Source organism: Toxotes jaculatrix, chromosome 11, assembly GCF_017976425.1.
Source record: "Toxotes jaculatrix isolate fToxJac2 chromosome 11, fToxJac2.pri, whole genome shotgun sequence".
Classification (NCBI taxonomy): domain Eukaryota; kingdom Metazoa; phylum Chordata; class Actinopteri; family Toxotidae; genus Toxotes; species Toxotes jaculatrix.
This window is the reverse complement of record NC_054404.1, coordinates 692,501-710,746: the sequence shown is the minus strand read 5'-3', so window position 1 is coordinate 710,746 and position 18,246 is coordinate 692,501. Positions and strand designations below refer to the sequence as shown.

The window sequence follows — 18,246 nt, the reverse complement described above, 5'->3', positions numbered from 1 at the left end:
AAAAACATAAAATGTACCAGGCTGTAAATGTGTTTTTAGGCTGTAAAGTTGGCTATTTTAACATGGGGGTCAGCGGAGAATTGCTCACTTCTGGAGCCAGCCCCCAGCGGCAGCTGAGGAACTGCAGCTTTTTGAACGCGGAAGTGATCCTCACTGCTGAAACCTACAACTCCTCCTTGGTCCAGAGGGTGGCGGTAGCTGTGTCAGCTGCAGTGAAGCTCAGTGCAGAAGAAGAGCGGTTTCTTCTTCTTCTCCTTCGGGAGCAGCTGTTTCTGTCCTCTAAGCTCCTTTCTTGTGACTTTACCCCTCAGTTCTAAACCGGTTTTTTGTTTTTGAAAAACTGAATTCAAAAACAAACGGTGTGAAGGTTCACGTTCACACCGTGACTCACGTGACCACAGCGACTCTCTAGGTGGAGGTTAAGCACCTGGGACTAAAGAAGTCTCTCTCTCTCACACACACACACACACACACACACACACACACACACACACACACACTGACTTTCTTTGTACTTTTTTACTTTAAGAAAAAAAAAACACACAAACTCCCTCACACAGAATCTCCAAGCAGTTTAAACTCTTCCACATCCGGCTGGGCAGTAACTCCACATCCGGCTGAGCCCTCAGCTGACTGAGCCTCCAGCTGGCTGAGCCTTCAGTGACCAGTGATCTCAGCGAGCTCGGTGTGAGCTGCAGTGTAAAGTGTGGCGGTCAGGACCCGGACACAGGGGCAGCTGTTAAACAAAGCAGGGTTCTGAGCTTTAAGTTCCAGCTCGGGTGGAAAGTCACTAAGTTCAGAGTGAGATTCCTGAAACTGGGCTCAGTCATCAGTCCATCCACAGAAAACTGACACTGTTTCTGAATCATTCACCGCTGTCAGCTTCTGAAAGGTGTTGATCTGATCTCCAGCTTTTTAGGACAGAAAATAATGAGTTAGAGAAAACACCTGTCAGGTGGCTGCAGCCCGACTTCATCCTGTGATGGAATAAAACGACGTGGCCGAGGTTTTTCAGCAGTTTGATAAAACACAACTTTACAACAGAGGAGCAACAAACACAAACTAGAACCAGATTCTGACAGAGTCCCTCTACAACCTGGATGGAGGACCTCCTTCTGTACTTCAGTGGTGCACATTTCTAACAAATGAAATGATGAAGACCCAGCGGCGGTCTGGCCCAGCTGGTGCCGTGTCCTCGTGCATGAAGCAGAAAAGCAGCTCCATGGAGCCGAAGGTGTAAACCTGCAGAGAAACGTTCACCTGAGACTCCGTGCTCCGCAGGTCTGGAATCAGTCCACGTCCCTGTACCAGGCCAGAATCCTGCGGAGTGTACCTGCACAGATCAGCGGCAGCTGTGTCACGGCCTGAAAGGAGGAACCTGTCGGAGGAGTTCGTGGCTTAGAGCCGACGCTCTGCAGACGAGCTGAACAAGGAGCTGACAGGTAAAGGCTCATTCCAGGTGTTTTTTAAGTTTCAGGCTGCTGCACGTCCCCGTGTTTACCATTCCCCAGCAGCATGTATGACAGCAGGCACTGACTGATGGGTCATCATGCTGGCTGGTTTTCACACGAAGGGACTGAAACCAGCAGCTGCTGGGTGATGACTTAAATGAAGAGTAAACAGTAAACATCTGCAGCTGAAAAAAAAAACACGGGAATGATCCTTTAATGACGTCACTCTGAAGGCAGTAAATATTAAAGCTAAAGTCCTGAGGCACGTGTGCATCGCATTATATAAAAAGAAAATAAATCTATACAAACTCCTCACCCCGAGACAGACATTCAGTTACAGTGTACACAACGTGGCCAAAAGTATGTGGACACTTAGTAATTATCTGAAAATAATTGTTAGCTGCAGTGAAAATTCCCCACAGCTGAAGGAGGCGTCTTCGAATGTCTTGATTTCACTTATTTTGAAAAACTGAACATTTTCCAGTGAATCATGAGACAAAAAAATAATCTGACCAAACCTACACTACAGCTTTTGAAAAGGATGTCCACATACTTCTGGCTTTGTAGTGTATTACAGGCAAACTGTGAGAAGCTTCTCTGTGGTATTAAGGCTTGAATCATTAGATCATTTCTCTACATATTCAGGTTGATATGTGCATGAAGCAGCTGTAGGATTAATCAGAAAGCAGAACAGCAGCGATTCAACCCGTTTTAAAGCCGTCAAACGCCAAGTTTATCTGGTTTACCTCAAATTTCTGGAGAGAAAAAGATCGTAAACAGGTGAAGGAACGACGACAACGAAACAAAGAAACTGAAACACAGAGTTTCAGCCTTTTCATTCACACTGCTGCTGCGTGAAAACACTCAAAGCCCCAGTCTGTTTGAAAAGTGAAGTGTTGAGGAATTCCTGCAGAGCTGATGGAAGACAGACAGGTAACAGACAGGTAACAGACAGGTAACAGACAGGTAACAGACAGGTAACAGACAGACATGGAGCAGGATGGACGTGAGTCTATGTGAAGATGAGGCCGGCCTCGCTGTAAACCTTGAAGACCTTCTCAATGGCGTTGACGTACGCCGCTGTCCGCAGATCCAAACCCAGGTTGTACTTGTTGGCTGTTCGCATGATTTGCTGCAAAAGAAGAAGGAAGGAGGAAAGGATGTAGGGAGGGAGGGAGAGAGGGAGGAAGGAATAAGAGGTGCACTTCATCTGGGCGAGTTTAAAGTATTTAAATAATCTGTGTTTTCAAAATGTTAATGTACAGAATGAAATGACAGTGACAGGAGCATCTGTGGTCAGAATACTATGTTCTGTTACTTTATTCACTGATTTTCTTTTATTTTTATTTTTATACATCGTGTTTCCTTTTGATGAAGTGTGTGTGTGTGTGTGTGTTACCCTGGCAGAGCGCTCCATGGTGAAGGCCAGACCTGAGTGAACAATGTCCTTCTCAGATGCTCCCTGCAACCAAAACACACTGTTACAACACCACAGAGGAAGAAGACGCAGGCGGCGTGGTGTCAGTGGTGTGTGTTCACTCACAGAGATCCTGGCCTGGAACTCAGAGGTGGGGACGATGGGGATGGAGCCTCCGTGTTTCCCAAACTTCCGCTCTAAGCTCTCCTGGACAGACACTGAGGACAGAAGACAAAGTTACTCAGAGACAGAGACGACAACGTTTGTCCCTGAGCAGAGACAGTTAAAAGTCTGGGTCCTTCCTCTGTCCTCTGTCACAGTGAACTCGTCTTTGGACACGACTCGTGTGAATCAGCAGGAAGTTAAACTGCCGGCGTTCACTCACTGAGCAGGTGGTAGTTTGAGTCCCTCTCATATTTGAAGGTGAGTCGACCGTAACTGACGTGATTCAGATTCTTCAGCCACTCGAAGTATGAAACTGTCACACCACCGGCGTTCAGATACATGTCCTGACAGAGGAAACGAGGAGACAGGAAACCAGGAGAGGAATCAGAGAGACATAACAGAGAGAGAGGGGATGAAACTTAATAACGCAGACACGTGGACGTAACGCGGAGACACGGCGTTAGAGTCCACTGACCGGGATCACCATGATGTTTCTCTCCAGGAAGATGCGGTCGGCTTCGGGCGTGGTCGGGCCGTTGGCTCCCTCTGCGATGATCTGAAAACACAGACCCCAGGTCAGTGTGCTGCGGCATGATGGGAAAACACAGGACAGCAGCAGCAAAGAGCACAGACCGTTTACATCACTAACCAGGTTCCAGTCTGCTGGATTTCACCTGAGTGAGTTCATCCTCAGTGAGACGACGTGGAAACATCTCAGAGCGTCTCAGAGCCAACGCTGAGCATCAGGTTAACACCTGCTCATCTTTATGCTTCAGTTTATTTTTTAAGTTTCAATGTGCAAAATCACAATTTACTACATTTACTCAGTTTCAAGCAGAAACTAAACTGACTGTCACTGATACATTTTTAAAGTCAGGCCAACGTTTCACAAACACAAAGAAGTTATAACAATTATTATAATAATTCATGGATAGAATTAAAAATCTGATTCTAAAGATTTAGAATCAGATTAAACAGAGAAAAGCTGAAAATCATCCCAGTGTAGAAACTGGTATCAGACAGTGTTTAATGCAGAAGGACAAATGATTAATTGATGATTAAATTATTAACCTTCCATGTATTGGACAACTGATCGTGTGTGTGTGTGTGTGTGTGTGTGTGTGTGTGTGTGTGTTACCTTGGCTTTGATCTTGTGTGCGTTGCTCTTGGTCAGCTGTTTCTCGCTGGCTGCTGGGATCAGGATGTCGCAGTCGGCCTCCAGGATGTTTCCTTCGTACGGCGTTGAGTTTGGGAAACCCACGATGGTCCCGTTGGCCTGGAGACGGAAGAAATAGTTCAGTTAGTGAGTTTGATGGACTGAACAAAACAGCAACACATTAGAATCAGTGCTTTTATCACAGGCACGAACCTTTGGATTCTACGTTCTGATGATTAATATCTGAATAACTGCTGTGATCAAATGAACTGATTCAGATTCATAAGGTTTTGAATCATCTGACTCATCATCACACAGCACGTGTGTTCACACATTAAAAAGACCACCTGTAACAGCACTGATCATCCAGCAGGTGGCGCCCTGCTCCTCTGTATTCGGCCCCGTTTGTTCATTCATCACCAGTACTGACCAGCTTGTAGTCCTCCAGCTCTTTGGGGTCGATGCCGTTGGGGTTCCAGATGCTTCCGTCCATTTCTCCGACTCCGACACACTTTGCTCCGAAGCGATGGAGGTAACGCATGGAGTGGAGACCCACGTTACCAAAACCCTGCAGGCAGAGCAGAGGGCACGTTAAACCCTCTGCACATCACACACAGCCTCTGAGCGATCTGTTAATGTTGGTTTCACAGAAACTGGAACCTGAAACCATCATTTGATGAAAACAGCTGCTGCTTCATTTTCTGTTGATCAAATAATCCATGAATGCACTTGTTCTTGAAGTTCTACTTGGTTGATGCTGATAACACGTGAACACGGTAACGTCACCCCTCTGACCCTGCTAACCTGACTCACTCACTGCCACACCTCTCTGATCTACAGCAGCTCTTCAGTCCGTCTCTGCCTGGGGACAAACTGTCCCACAACAATGAAGGAAACACTGAAGTATGTGTGGTCATTAAAACCCTGAGGTCTCTGTGTTGTGGGTCGCGTCTCTGCTGAAGCTGAAGGAAAACTTGTGGCTTCAGATGAGTCACTGCTGAGGACTGAGGGGATCCATGAGGAGGAGGAGGAGGGAGGGCCGAAGGATGGAAAGAGTGACGGAGAGTAAGAATAGAAGGAGGAGGAGGAGCAACACATTTCAGTACATCTCTTCATTCAGTAGCAGAACTAGGGCCCTTCTTCACCGCCTCCTACAGAAAGGAGTCAGTGTGACGGGGAGCAGGGGTTTCTGAGTCTGCTCTGACAGGATACACAACATCAGCTCACACACAATCATCAAACATCCACACAACATCAACCTGAAGCTAAAAGCTGATTAACATCTGATGGTTCCAGGTTCAAATGTGAACGTTCATTGCGTTTCTTGTTCTTACAACAATAAACAGATTCTTTTGAGTTGTTGACAGTTGGAGAAAACAGGACGTTTACAGACGTCTTTGTGCCTGTGATATAAGAACCAGCAGTTTCTGATGTTCACAGACAGCAACAGAAACAGTTAAATAAAGTTTCCTCCACCTCCTTCTCTCCCAGACTCCTGCTGAATGACGATGAGGAGGATGGGGCGTACCTGGATGACGAAGGTCTTGTCCTGGAAGCCGGGACACATCCCCAGCTGGCTCATGTAGGCCGCCTCGTTGATGAAGTTCTCGATGCCGTGGAAAACTCCTCGACCGGTGGCGGAGATCCGACCGTGGATTCCTCCCTGACTGATGGGCTTCCCGGTGACGCAGGCGTGAGCGTTGATGTCCTGAAGAAGGGACAGAGAGAGACAGAGTTTCTGTAGTCACTTCTCAGCTCAGTCCCCTGATGCTGGACTTTGTGAATGTGGAGAACAGATTTATAGATGTTAATTTCAAAATAAGGTTTTACACAGGTTGTTAGACTGCTTTAAGGAAAGTCTAACAACTGAATCTGGTTTGGCACAGCTGATTGAGACAGAGTGTGAGTGTCCTCAGAGGTGGAGCCAAAAACGATTCATCGTCTCATCGTCTCAGTACTCGTCCTCTGTGCAGTCACCAGAAAGCTTTATCCAAACGTCTGATCTAATCAGTCGACTGAGGGACGAACATCCCACGGCCTGTCCTGAGTGAACGCTCAGCTGCAGCTCAGTCAGCGTCCGATGCTGTGTGTGTGCAGACCTTCCTGTTCGACACGCTCCTCGCCTGTTTCCATGTCCTCTGTATGATCCAGGAACTTTTCTCATGTTTGTAAATAAAGTTTAACATTCAGAGTGGAGACTCACATAGTGACCCATGGTGGTGGCGAAGGTGTCTGCGATCCAGGACATCTCCCGCTCCCCGGTGCTCATGTCCGGAGCAGGAACGTCGATGCCAGGCCCTGCAGACACATCACAGAAAACCTGTTGTTTTTAAAAACTAGAATATCTCAGAGTGTGAGATGTGTTACACTGCACTGCCTGTTGATCTGAGAGGAAACCATTCGCTCACCAATGAAGCCTTTCTTGGCCAATTCGACTGTAAACCTCCTAGTGATTTTCTCCAGCTCAGTGTCCTGAAAACACACAAAAAGGTATAAAAGGTAGAGCTGAGGTAGAAACACCTGAAACCTGACTGTGAGCTGCTGACGGAGTGAAACGCCTCCTGTACGGACAGAGTTGTCTCCTGACGTAGTCTGGAGTCGGTTCTGTGACCAAACCATGGGCCGGCCGAGAACCGGGCCACTTAGCTCGGAGCAATATTTAATATTTACCGGCTTTCACCGCTGCTTCCATCCACTATCCACTTACAGTTACAGCAGCACACAAACCACAGCAGCCGCTGACTGACGGAGCTGCTCTGTCCATGCAATGTCGGACTTTTTAAACAGAAAAATGAGACCAAATAAAATTGTAGCCTAGTATTCACACAATAAACGGACTCTGAGAGCACGGAACACACCGCAGCAGCGTTCCTAACATTAGCTGCTCCGGTCCTCTGTCTGTATCAGCAGCGACCAGAAATCGGCAATCAAGTCATAAGCTAGCGGCTAAATATGCTAATACATGCTAATTAGCGCAAACATCCAGGTAAAATAGTGAGAAATTTACTTACCGAAAAAAATGCAGCACAGACTCCTTCGACGGTCGGTTAGTACAGTCTACACTACAACAAGCCATACTGTCACAGAAACCTATCCGAACATTGGCAAACAAACACGGACACTGCAGCCGCTGTCAACCGCTGGAGGAAGCCGGAGGCCTCTGGATGTAGCCGCCTAGCCCAGCCGATGCTTTAGCAAAGAGCTAACTGCCAGTGCCTGTCTATGGGCTGTCACTCAACGTAACCACGATCTAATTTATGTAAGAATTTTAAGCCTAAATACCATTAACACCGGCAACATATTTACCAGGCTGTAAATATGTTTTTAGGCTGTAAAGTTGGCTATTTTAACATGGGGGTCAATGGAGAACTGCTCACTTCTGGAGCCAGCCCCCAGCGGCAGCCGAGGAACTGCAGCTTTTTGAACGCGGAAGTGATCCTCACTGCTGAAACCTACAACTGCCCCCTTGAGGTGCACGTGAGGAGGGAGAGAAAGGGAAAGAGCGAAGGTCAAGCAAACATTCAACCAGAGAGAGAGGGAGGGAGAGAGAGAGAGAGAGTTATTGAGTCATCATGTTAGAGAGAGAGAGAATCCTGGTGTCTCTCTGCCAACTGATGGCTCAGCGTTTCCTGTCGGGGGGGCGGGGGGGTCAGTCAGGTCGAGACAACAGTGTTATCACCAGTTAAAGGAACATACCACTGTTACGACACGCAGCTTGGCCACACACACACACACACACACACACACACACACACACACACACACACACACACACACACACACACACACACACACACACACACACACACACACACAGGCATCTTCAGCTACACCTGAGCAACCAGATGATCTACAGCTCTGACTCAAATACAACAGTGGCTCCACAGTTGGGGCGGAGCAGTGGGTGGATGTTCTCCCTGTGTAGAGAGCTGCGTCAGGAAGAGCAACTGGCAGAAAACAACACGCCAGATCTGAAACGGGAATTGTCAGTTTCAGATGGAACACGTTCAGCTGGCAGGGAACAGCTGGAGGGGAACAGCTGGAGGGGAACAGCTGATGGGGAACAGCTGGAGGGGAACAGCTGGAGGGGAACAGCTGGAGGGGAACAGCTGGAGGGGAACAGCTGGCGGGGAACAGCTGACGGGGAACAGCTGGTGGGGAACAGCTGGAGGGGAACAGCTGGCGGGGAACAGCTGGAGGGGAACAGCTGGAGGGGAACAGCTGGCGGGGAACAGCTGGCGGGGAACAGTGTGGCTCCATAATGACAAGCCGAAGCATGGTGAAGCAGGTTAATTCAGCATGATGTCGGTGTGATGCATCTGCTGTTACAGCACAGTCACTCTGACAGCTCCTGCAGAGCATTAAGATTTATCACCACATTAAAACCATTAGCTGGTGTTTTGCTGGACGTCTCTCTCTACACATCACTCTCTCAGACCACAGGACACAGATCTGCTCTGAGATCAGACTGTTGGTGTGTTCAGCTGCAGTTCAATGAAGGAACCTGGTCTCAGAGTGAATTCAGGGCCTGTGTAAACACTGTGGTGAGTGACTCCTTTAATAACTGTCTCTGTTTTAGCTTCTTCATATTCATAACCGTCTTGAGACGTTTTACTTGTCTGATGTTGTGTTGTCCTTTCTGAAAGCTGTGATGCTGCCGTCCCTTCAGTGGGATTTACCTGGTTAAACCACATCCTGTGCTGAAGCAGGCTGAAAACACGGCAGAGACAAGACAAGTGATTCTAACTGTCCAGTTTATCAGCTGCTGCAAACTCAGGGAGTATGTAGCGTGTACGTTCATGTTCTGTTTTCCTGTGACGTGTATGTCAGTAATGTCTGAAGACTCAGCAGTGAACGGCTCGGTTTCAGTTCTCATCAGCCCAGCCTAACCCCAACCCTAACCCCCAGTAAAACAACTTCTCTGTTTCATTACCGCCCAATGCATCAGATCTTATGTGTTGAAAACGAGTGAATGCAGGAGACGAGGAACCTGAGCCAGCGTGCAGGTCGTGTGTGAACTTACAGAGTAATTCTTTGGGTTGATCTTCACTCCGGCTTTGGCTCCACCAAACGGCACATCTGGAACAGATTCACTTTACTTGAATACCAGAACAAACAGCAGCTTTACTCTACAGCTGTTACCAGAGGAGTGACTCTGTGTGTGTGTGTGTACTCACCTACGACAGCACACTTGTACGTCATCAGCGAGGCCAGAGCTTTCACCTCGTCTACCGACACATCTGTACTGTAACGGATTCCTGAAACACACAAACAGTAAAACTCAGATTCTTCCACTTATTCTTCTTAAACCCTGAATCAGTCCCCCTCTGCCCCCGTCCAGGTCAGCCTCTACAGGGCTGCGTCTGGTCTCGGGTCAAAGTTCGATCTGGATCAAAGACGACCTGAGGACAGTCTCAGTCTCAGCATGAAGCTTCAGGGAACATCAGGCTGAACAGCTGTAATGTGCAGTGATGGACACACTTTCAATCACAGGTGTCACAGTTTCCTTCAAACTCACCTGGAATGTGATTATGCTGTTAATTTAAATGCAGCTGCTTCCTGTGATGCATCTGACTCAGCATCCAAACCAGAGACCAAAGTGCAGAAATCATTGTGAATCAGAGAACACAGAGTAAAGTTCTTATTAATGGTCCTGTTTTTGGTTTGTACTGGAGATTCACACTGTAACTGAGACGTGAACATTAAAGTTCGTTCCCTCTGCTGCTCAGATCCACAGCCTCTGTGTCTCTGCATGGAAAACAAAAACACACAGGAAGTGGAGGGAGTTCAGTCTGAAGCTGCAAATGAGTCTGGAGCTGAGCCAGCACATGCAGGCCTGTTCACACACATCACTGTAAATACAGCCCGCTGCAGGGAAACGGCACAAAATGGCTGCAGCTCAGAGACGAGTGGAAAAACAGACGGAGAGAGAAAACCAGAGAGAGTTTGACTCGGATTCTTTTCTTACTGAAAGCAGCAGGAGGAAAAGACTAAACGATGGAGGGGGACAGAAAATAAAAAAGGCAAAGCTTCAAAAAAGCAGGAAACAGGAAGCAAAAACAAAAGCGAGGAAGAAAGAAGTAAGAAAGCAGGGAAATAAAGAAGTGAAAGAAGAGAGGAGTGTGGAAGAGTGGAAGGAAGCAGACAGACTTGGCGTGAGAAGAGACGTTTCGTGAGTTTGTGAAGCCGCAGTGAGTCAGTTTGGGTGTGACCTCACTGAAAACACGCTCATTTAAAGGAACAGTACACAGAGTTTCACATTCCACCGGCCTCAGTTTCATGACTTTACTCTGTCTTCAGTTAAACCTGATCAGGTTGATCAGAGATGTGATTATTGGTTAATTCTCAGATCACAAAAATCCAGTGACGGCTTCAACATCCAGCCACAGAGAGATCGTACCGCCCAGATCCTGGCCCACCTCGGCCCACATCAGCTGGTCGATGACAGAAACAGGACGATCCGAAGCAGCAGCATGAAAGTGAAACGGATTTCACGGAGCAGGGGCTGCAGTTTGCTGTTGGAGCAGCTGATAAGAGCACAGAGCAGAGCAGACGTTAACTGCTGTCCGATTTTTGATGCGTATATACAACGTATACGAGGAGCCAACGCTGCAGCACAGGCAGCTGAGCAGAGATGAGAAATATTTTATGGCTGATAAGCTAAGCAGCGTCTGATAAATCACGTGAATTCAGTCTGATTTAAATCCCTTCTCACTGGCATCTGGATCTCAGCTGTTTCTTAGCTCTGTTTGCACATCAGTCATCCTCAGGCTCGTGCTCACGCACACCGCAGTCTCAAAGTTCGGACTGGTGTGGACATATTTTTTAGGGTTTGTCCTAAACCAGACAGGAAGTCCATTCCTGGTTTTGGTAACAGTGGTTTGATCCAGATCAGAAGCCTCCACTGAGCAGGAGTCAGACGCTGCTCGGTTTCTTACCAACCTCTCTCAGCACGATGAGCGATCAGACCATGTTGGATGTTAGCTCATCATTTCCTTTCAGGTTTATGGTTAACTGGTAGGGTCAGGGTCAGGGGGCTACAGGGCTGGCTTCTCAAACATCAACCACGAGGTCCAAACCAAACCTCAGATTTAAAACGTGTGTCCAAAGGGACAATTTGCACTCGTCCAAGACTAAACTGCACTTAACTCACTGTCTCACTCCGCTCTAATATCTCGGACATTAGTGTGAACCGTGGACAAGCAGTTAAGCAGTGTGTCCACCTCCCTGCTGCTGTGAGGACAACCTGAAATAAAGCAACTCAGCAGCAGAGTTTGGTGCTGAAAGCTGACACACACTGAGCAGCAGTAATAAGATGGGACACAATCCTCCCTCGTCTCACTGCGTCCAGTCTGTCCAAGGCAGACTGTCCACATTTCCAGTCCGCTGCTGAAAGCACACAGGATTATTTCATTATGGAAACTCAAACAGCAACAGCTCTGAGTTTCTCTGAATAAAAGACTAAAACAGATGAGCGGATAAACCAAGCCTCGCCGTGACACACCTGAGAAAACACACCTCACACACTCACACATCAAACAGGTTTTCACTTCTGTAAAAGTGAGATTATCATCTGCACCACACTGCTGCCCCATGGGGATCAATCCGCCGCTGAAAATAGTCCCCGACAAAGTCACTATTTCCTCCTGTTTGTTAGAACGGCAGTGAGCAGCTGTTTGGGGTCAGACTCTGGGTATAAGGTTTGCTCCATATCGCCCAGCGCTAACAGAAGCAGCCTGTGAAGTTTTCCCTCCCAGCACGGATCAGTGACGATCAGCAGCAGTTCCACCCGGGGCCACGTCTCCCTAAAATGAGCTCGTCCTTCAGAGAACGTCCTCCTCTGACGGGATTAACTCGTCTCAGGTTTCTGCTGACAAATTGGTGCAATTCAGAGTTCTGAGCAGCATCCTGAAAGTTTCCTGGAAACATCCCGTCACTGCTGTCGAGGAAACTACTTCACCGCCTATAGCGCTTATCTGAGTTTAGTTTAGACAAGGCTTCAGCTAAACCAATAATAACTGATCCAGAAAGCATTGGGCAGCCTCTCAGTGTGTTAGTTCAACAACAGAAACATTTAAATTTCGATCAGTTTTAAATCTCGTCCTGATGTCAGATGGTTGGAGGCGACTGAACATGAACTGAGTCATGTTTATCACTGAGGAGACGACCTTTTCTGTTTCTACAACATGAAGCTGGGAATCAAACCTCCACCTTTCATCCTCCACCTGCAGCACTAAACTGTGACCAGACAGAAATCCTGTGGTTGGTGCTCAGCCTCTGCAGTGGGAAATATGTTGTTCAGTAAAACTTTAAAAGTAGTAATAACACTTAATAATATCTCTGTAAAAATACATAAAGGTCCTGCGTTAAAGACTTTCCATATGTAAAAGTAAAGTATTAGAATCAAAATGTACCTGAAGTACCAATGGAATATCAAAGCCTGACCAATACTGACTGATTCTATTCTACATCCGCTTCTGATCTGATCTTACAGAGTATTTATCCAGTTCCGGACTGTGTTTCATTCAGACAAAGTTCTGCTTCTGTGTTTAGATGAAATTTAACTTTTTACAAATTTTCCTTCTTTTGTTTTGTAGAAAAACAAACTGATATTTCTCAGAGAAAGTAAACAGAGCAGGCTGCTGTGTAAAAGTACAGTATCTATACTGGCATGAAAGACTTTGACACCCAGACGTACAGACGTGTGTGTGTGTGTGTGTGTGTGTTTTCACCACGTGCAGCAGAGTCTGAGCATCACAGACCAAACAGACCTGTGGTCAGAGCGAGAGGTGGCGAGCTGCGTGATCATCATGTACAGTAACCAACAAGACACACACAGACACACACACACACACACACACAGTCTGCAGGTGAATCAACAGCCGACAGGACTGTCAACATTCCTGTCAGGGGAGGAAACCTCGCCACCTCCAACCACATTAACTCTGCCCAACGCTCCTCAGCACACACACACACACACACACACACACACACACACACACAATGTTGAAACCAGTAATGTCCTAACATGATTTGAAAGTGCTCTGATAGGAACGTGTAGTCACACTGTTCCCTGCTGATTGATTTTATTCAGTTATTGATCGTCTATGATATTGTGAGGTGGCACAGTGTTTTGTATTCACCAGTCCCATCAGGAGGCATGTGATGGTCCCAGAGTCATCCTGCAGCAGGACAACCAGCCCACACACACAACCAGCATCATAACTGTCATAACTTAGAGACCAGAGGGGCAAGGTGTCCTGCAGCAGATGGTCTGACCCCCACAGGTAAGGGCTCCACCTCATTTCACAGCTCAGCTGGAAGCATATGACAGGTCCACCTCTCTCTATAGAAAAAGCTTGATTCATATATGTTTCGGTGCCTGTAACCTCGGGGTTTAATAATCCTCAGTAACTGATGGACTGTTGTGTTTAACTCTGGAGAAGATGTTTGTGTGTTGCTGTTGTTTTTTCCTGTTTTCTGTGTGTGTATTTCCTCTGAGGTGAAGCCTCTTTGTTTCCTTCTGTAAACATTTAATTAAATATTCATTACGTACATAATAATAATCATAACGATCACTGTGAATTATTCCTGTAGTAACTTAAGTCCAGTCTCACTTCTCTAAAACCGTCCAGTCATTCATCTTGTCACCTCCAGTCTGTCACCTGTAAAGTCTTACGACACTGTCGTGATAATGTTTTAATGATTAAAGTGAATAAAGGGTCTGATATCCCGGGTCCAGCTGCGGCTCTCACCTCCCTTGCAGGGCGTCCTGTGCTGGCTGTGCTGAGCCCGGTAGCCCTCTATCACCTCCCACTCTCCGCTGTCTCTCTTGATGGGGAAGCTGACGCTCAGGACGTGGTTGCACGGCTTGATGATCCGCAGGATCCCGCGGACCTTCTTCTTCTTCTGCTCGGGGCTCTCCCGGGTCTTCAGGTCCTCCACCAGCTTGTCCTCCACGATAGCGGCTCCCCGGTCGAAGAAGCCCTCCACCATGGTGAAAAAGTTGGGGTCGTCGTCCCGGTCCACGACCTGGCTGTAGCCGCGGTACCGCAGCAGAGAGGCGGACGCCGGGAGAGCCGAGTCAGCGGCGGCGGTGGCGGAGCAGCCTGAGGCCAGGACACTTCCTGCTCCCCGGGTGAGTAGCTCTCCGATATACCGGTACATTTTGGGGTTTTATGGAAGTTTTCCGGAGAGATGTGTGAGCCGGATCAGACCAGGACAGTGAGGGGGAAGACGAGGAAATGAAGCGGGGAAACTAAAAGTTGTACCGAGGCAGCGGCTCCTCCTTCCCGCCGCCCCTTCCTGTTAAACTACACCGGAGCGTGCGTGAAGGCCAGTGCACGTGCACCTGCGTGTATTTCCACCGCACACAAAATGACACGAGGAAAATAACGCATCGAAAAGTCCGGTGGGCTAGCTAATCTTTAGCACTACCGACGTCTTCACAGACACAACGGTTAACGAAGTAAACACAGAAAGCCGCGCTAAATATAAACTATTGTGCACAAAGTGAACATTACTGCGCAGACATGAACATTTCCGACTTTTTAAATCATATTTTCCGTAATTTTATGAATGTTAAGCTAGCGTCAAGCCCGCGTCAAGCCCGCTGCAACTGGTATAAACTACACTTCCGGTTACAAAATTCAAAACATATTCATAAAAACAAAAGTCGATGAAACTTGCAGGTTTGGAATGGTGTAGGAGTGAAATATTTTACTTCATTTACGATTTTATACATTCCAACAAAACTGACAATGAATTAAATTTATGATTTAATAGTGTAGTTATTCATTTTAGTGCTTGTACAAACAGTGGGGCTGTAACTACAGTATAAATCAACATGAACTTATTTTCTGAGGTTGATTCAGTTTTACATTTTCACAGCCCTTTAAACAAACCTGTTTATTAACTGTTCATCCAGAGTTCAGTTTAGTGAACTGTTTCAAAGCTGAACAGTGTGCAGATCTTCAAAAGTCTTCAAACCCCTTTCAGTTTTCTTACAATATCTCAGGAACTGATGTGGCTAACAGGACATATAGTTATCACTTTTATTTTGAAAGGTTTTAACTTCCCCCCGGCGCGTGTCACGTCACCACCTCGGGAGCGCGCCTTCTCAAACCGGAGTGGACTCAGCCAATGAATTGAATTTGAAAGTGTATGAAATCAGAAAAAAACCTTTATAAATTAGTCTAAATTTAATTTTTTCTTTATCGTTATTATGATGTTGATGTTTTAGAGTAACGGGGATTTATTTAATCTAAAAATAAAGTCACATTAGAAAGCATAGCATGTGTTAATGTGTGTGTAATGAGGAGGTTTTAAATGTCCTCTTTTCTAAACTTAGAGCTCATGGTCATTAAATGAGGCAGTTTTATAGAAGGAGCCCTCGCTGTACAGTGTCACTGTAGGTTTCATCTCAGAGTCTCTGACCACAGACTCCTGTCAGAAGCCCGGAGGCCTGTTTCTGTCCGTTAAAGGACAAACAGATGAAATGTTTTATTTTTATTTATTATATTAACAAAACAAGTCCTGACCCTAAATTTCTTTTCACAGCCATTTCCAGTTTTTTCCGTTGAGTCCCCCAGGTCCTTCGAATAGCTCACAATAAAAACAAGAATAAAAAATCATCTCACTGCAGAATTTAGTTTCCTGTTAATTCATCCCTGTTTCTATATTTATACATTATGAATAAATGAGATTGTTGTTATTTATTCCTGCAGATTTAAAGTAAATAAAATGGACTTTTTAAAAGTGATAATTCTTCATGTTCCTGCAGAAAAACAAACCACGGTGGTATTTTTTTACGTGTCTCATTGTTCACACTGAGTCCTGATCAATCTGTAATTAAAGTGATCATATTGATTTTGAGGAGCTGTCATACAAACACTGATATCAGCAGTTAAAACATGAAAACAGCTGAAACTGCAGCAGAATCACCACAGGTCTGTAGGATCGGTTGCTCTGTAAACTCATGAGTTAATGTTAGATAATAAAGTGGAACATGAGCGAGCAGCAGAGTGGAGGCGGGAACATGACGTCCAGCTGATGGGAGCAGTTTTCGTCACGTCTCAGTTTGTGCTGCTGACTGAAGGCGGCAGCTGGACGAAGCAGAGAGAAGTCAGAGGCTGAAACTGGACCTGGCTGAGTTACAGTGAGTGAGTCAGGACCGAGCTGAACCTGTGGACAGATCAGAGCTGTCACACACGTCCTCACGTCCTCTAACCTTTCCCTGAAAAACTCAACGACACAACCAACAAACAGTGAAGCACAGTTTTTCTCCTTCAGCTTCATTCTTCTGCTACACTAAAGTTCAGTGGAAAAAAGGAGAGATTAAGTTTTACTTAAGATATTTGAGTTGGCCAAAAGTATGTGGACAGGCCTGTGCTTTTGGGTTTGGCTACAGGTCCAGTGATATTTGTGTTTGCCTCGTTCCTGTTTCAACATGAGCTTTTATTTTGAAAGAGAGATGATACCTCCAGCAGAGGTGGAAGCGTGAGGATGTTCACCTCCGCGGTGCAGGACACACATGGAACAAGTCCTGCAGCTGATCACCTCTAACCACTGATGATGAAGACAAAGCTTCAGGTGTTCGAACCAACCTGCTGAGACAGTCTGTCCCGTCTGAGAACAACAGACATACACTGTTTTCCAGATGAGACCGATATGAAGGGACCAGGTGTAAAACGGGTCTAAACCTCATTTCTCCCTAAGCTGAGCCTCATCGTTAAAGTCGACAAGTCGCCACCTCCCCCACCATCGCGCATCCTGATTGGTGGAGCTGTGGTGTGTGTTTAGGGCCCAGTTATTGTTCCCAGCTGTGAAACACTCCGGCCTCAGCATCCATGTGCAGGATGGAGCCGTGTTCTGCCTCCTCGCTCTGAACCCTTTCTGCTCAGTCATGGTTGTGTAACATCTGACATGTTGTTCAGTTTGACTTCAAACTGCAAAAACACACAAGGGAGACATTTTCTTTTCCAGGGATTTTGGACAGAAACATGCAGCAGTGACAGAAATGGTCCAGAAATTCAGTCGCTCTGATGAAACACTACGTAAGAAGTTGATATTAACCTTTATTTAAGTGAAATGATCCAGCTGATGACAGATACAGCACCACACACACACACACACACAGTGTGACATACCATGAATGATGAATGAACAAGGAATGATGAGGCCTGTTGTTCTGCTGTGAATCTCCAGAGGCAGCATGTGTGACCGGCCCAAGATCCACGTCTTCCTGGGGGCTCCTCCTCCCTCCTCTGGCCCAGCCTCGGTGTCTGAAGCTGGTGTGGAGAGTGAGGATCGCCCCCCTGCTGGGTGGAGACATCTGGAGCTCACCTGGACAGATGGACATCTGAGGGCTGCAACAGGTGAGGCGTTCAGGGACCCAACAGGAAGGAGTGAGAACTACCTGTTGGTACATGTTATTTATTCTGTTAATCAGTCGAATCAGACTTGAACCAGACGTCCATCTGAACTTTTATAACAGCAATAAAGTTTCATTCGATCAGCTCACAAATCCAAATACTACAGACATGAAACATAAAACTGGTAAAACTGAGAACAAGACATTTCAGTACATGTTCTGATTTCCTTTCATTTTTATATCTCATCACACTTATATTTCACCCACATTTACAAGGCCAGTGTGACTCATCGTCTGAAGCTGAGTGGACCACAGAGGCGTCGCGAGGACAGGAAGAACGAGCAGGATCAAGCTGCAGATTCAGCCCCGAGAAGGAAAATCCCTGCTCGGAGGATCGCAAACCTGTGGACAGATTTATGAGCCGAGATGAAGAATCCGATCCTGAAGATCAGTGTTCGGCTTCAGTTCATGAGTATCTGGACAGCAGTTTCCCTGCAGCTCAACCACAGCGAGAAGAACCTGAACCAGAACCTCCACACTGTTCTAAACATCAGCCGTCACCTGCCGCCCCTCTTCTGTGCTCCAAGACTCAGTACCTCACCACCTGGACTCTGAGTCAGGCCTTAGTCCTGAGAGGCAGGCACGGCACCCAATCAGTGAGCAGCCCTGAGAAAAGCCCACTTCC

General features: G+C 46.7%; 2 protein-coding genes across 2 annotated transcripts in view; one reads left to right on the top strand and one right to left on the bottom strand.

Annotated features, from left to right (window-relative positions):
- Positions 1 to 1,649: 1,649 nt before the first annotated feature.
- glud1a (glutamate dehydrogenase 1a) lies at positions 1,650 to 14,509 on the bottom strand. Its single transcript, XM_041049537.1, has 13 exons — positions 13,945 to 14,509; positions 9,367 to 9,447; positions 9,213 to 9,268; positions 6,598 to 6,661; positions 6,393 to 6,487; positions 5,718 to 5,897; positions 4,620 to 4,757; positions 4,172 to 4,309; positions 3,509 to 3,589; positions 3,254 to 3,377; positions 2,995 to 3,086; positions 2,851 to 2,913; positions 1,650 to 2,583 (listed from the first exon to the last, which is right to left on the bottom strand). Exons 1-13 carry the CDS (start codon positions 14,354 to 14,356, stop codon positions 2,464 to 2,466), a joined length of 1,644 nt encoding a protein of 547 aa, XP_040905471.1. The 5' UTR covers positions 14,357 to 14,509; the 3' UTR covers positions 1,650 to 2,463.
- Positions 14,510 to 17,217: 2,708 nt separating this feature from the next.
- Positions 17,218 to 18,246, top strand: part of shld2 (shieldin complex subunit 2) — a 4,503-nt gene continuing 3,474 nt past the window's right edge. Inside the window, exons 1-3 of the mRNA XM_041049264.1 lie at positions 17,218 to 17,244; positions 17,396 to 17,565; positions 17,838 to 18,246. The exon at positions 17,838 to 18,246 is cut by the window's right edge and continues 403 nt beyond it. Coding sequence (XP_040905198.1) covers positions 17,403 to 17,565; positions 17,838 to 18,246 — 572 coding nt within the window. The 5' untranslated portion in view covers positions 17,218 to 17,244; positions 17,396 to 17,402. The remainder of the gene's footprint in view (positions 17,245 to 17,395; positions 17,566 to 17,837) is intronic.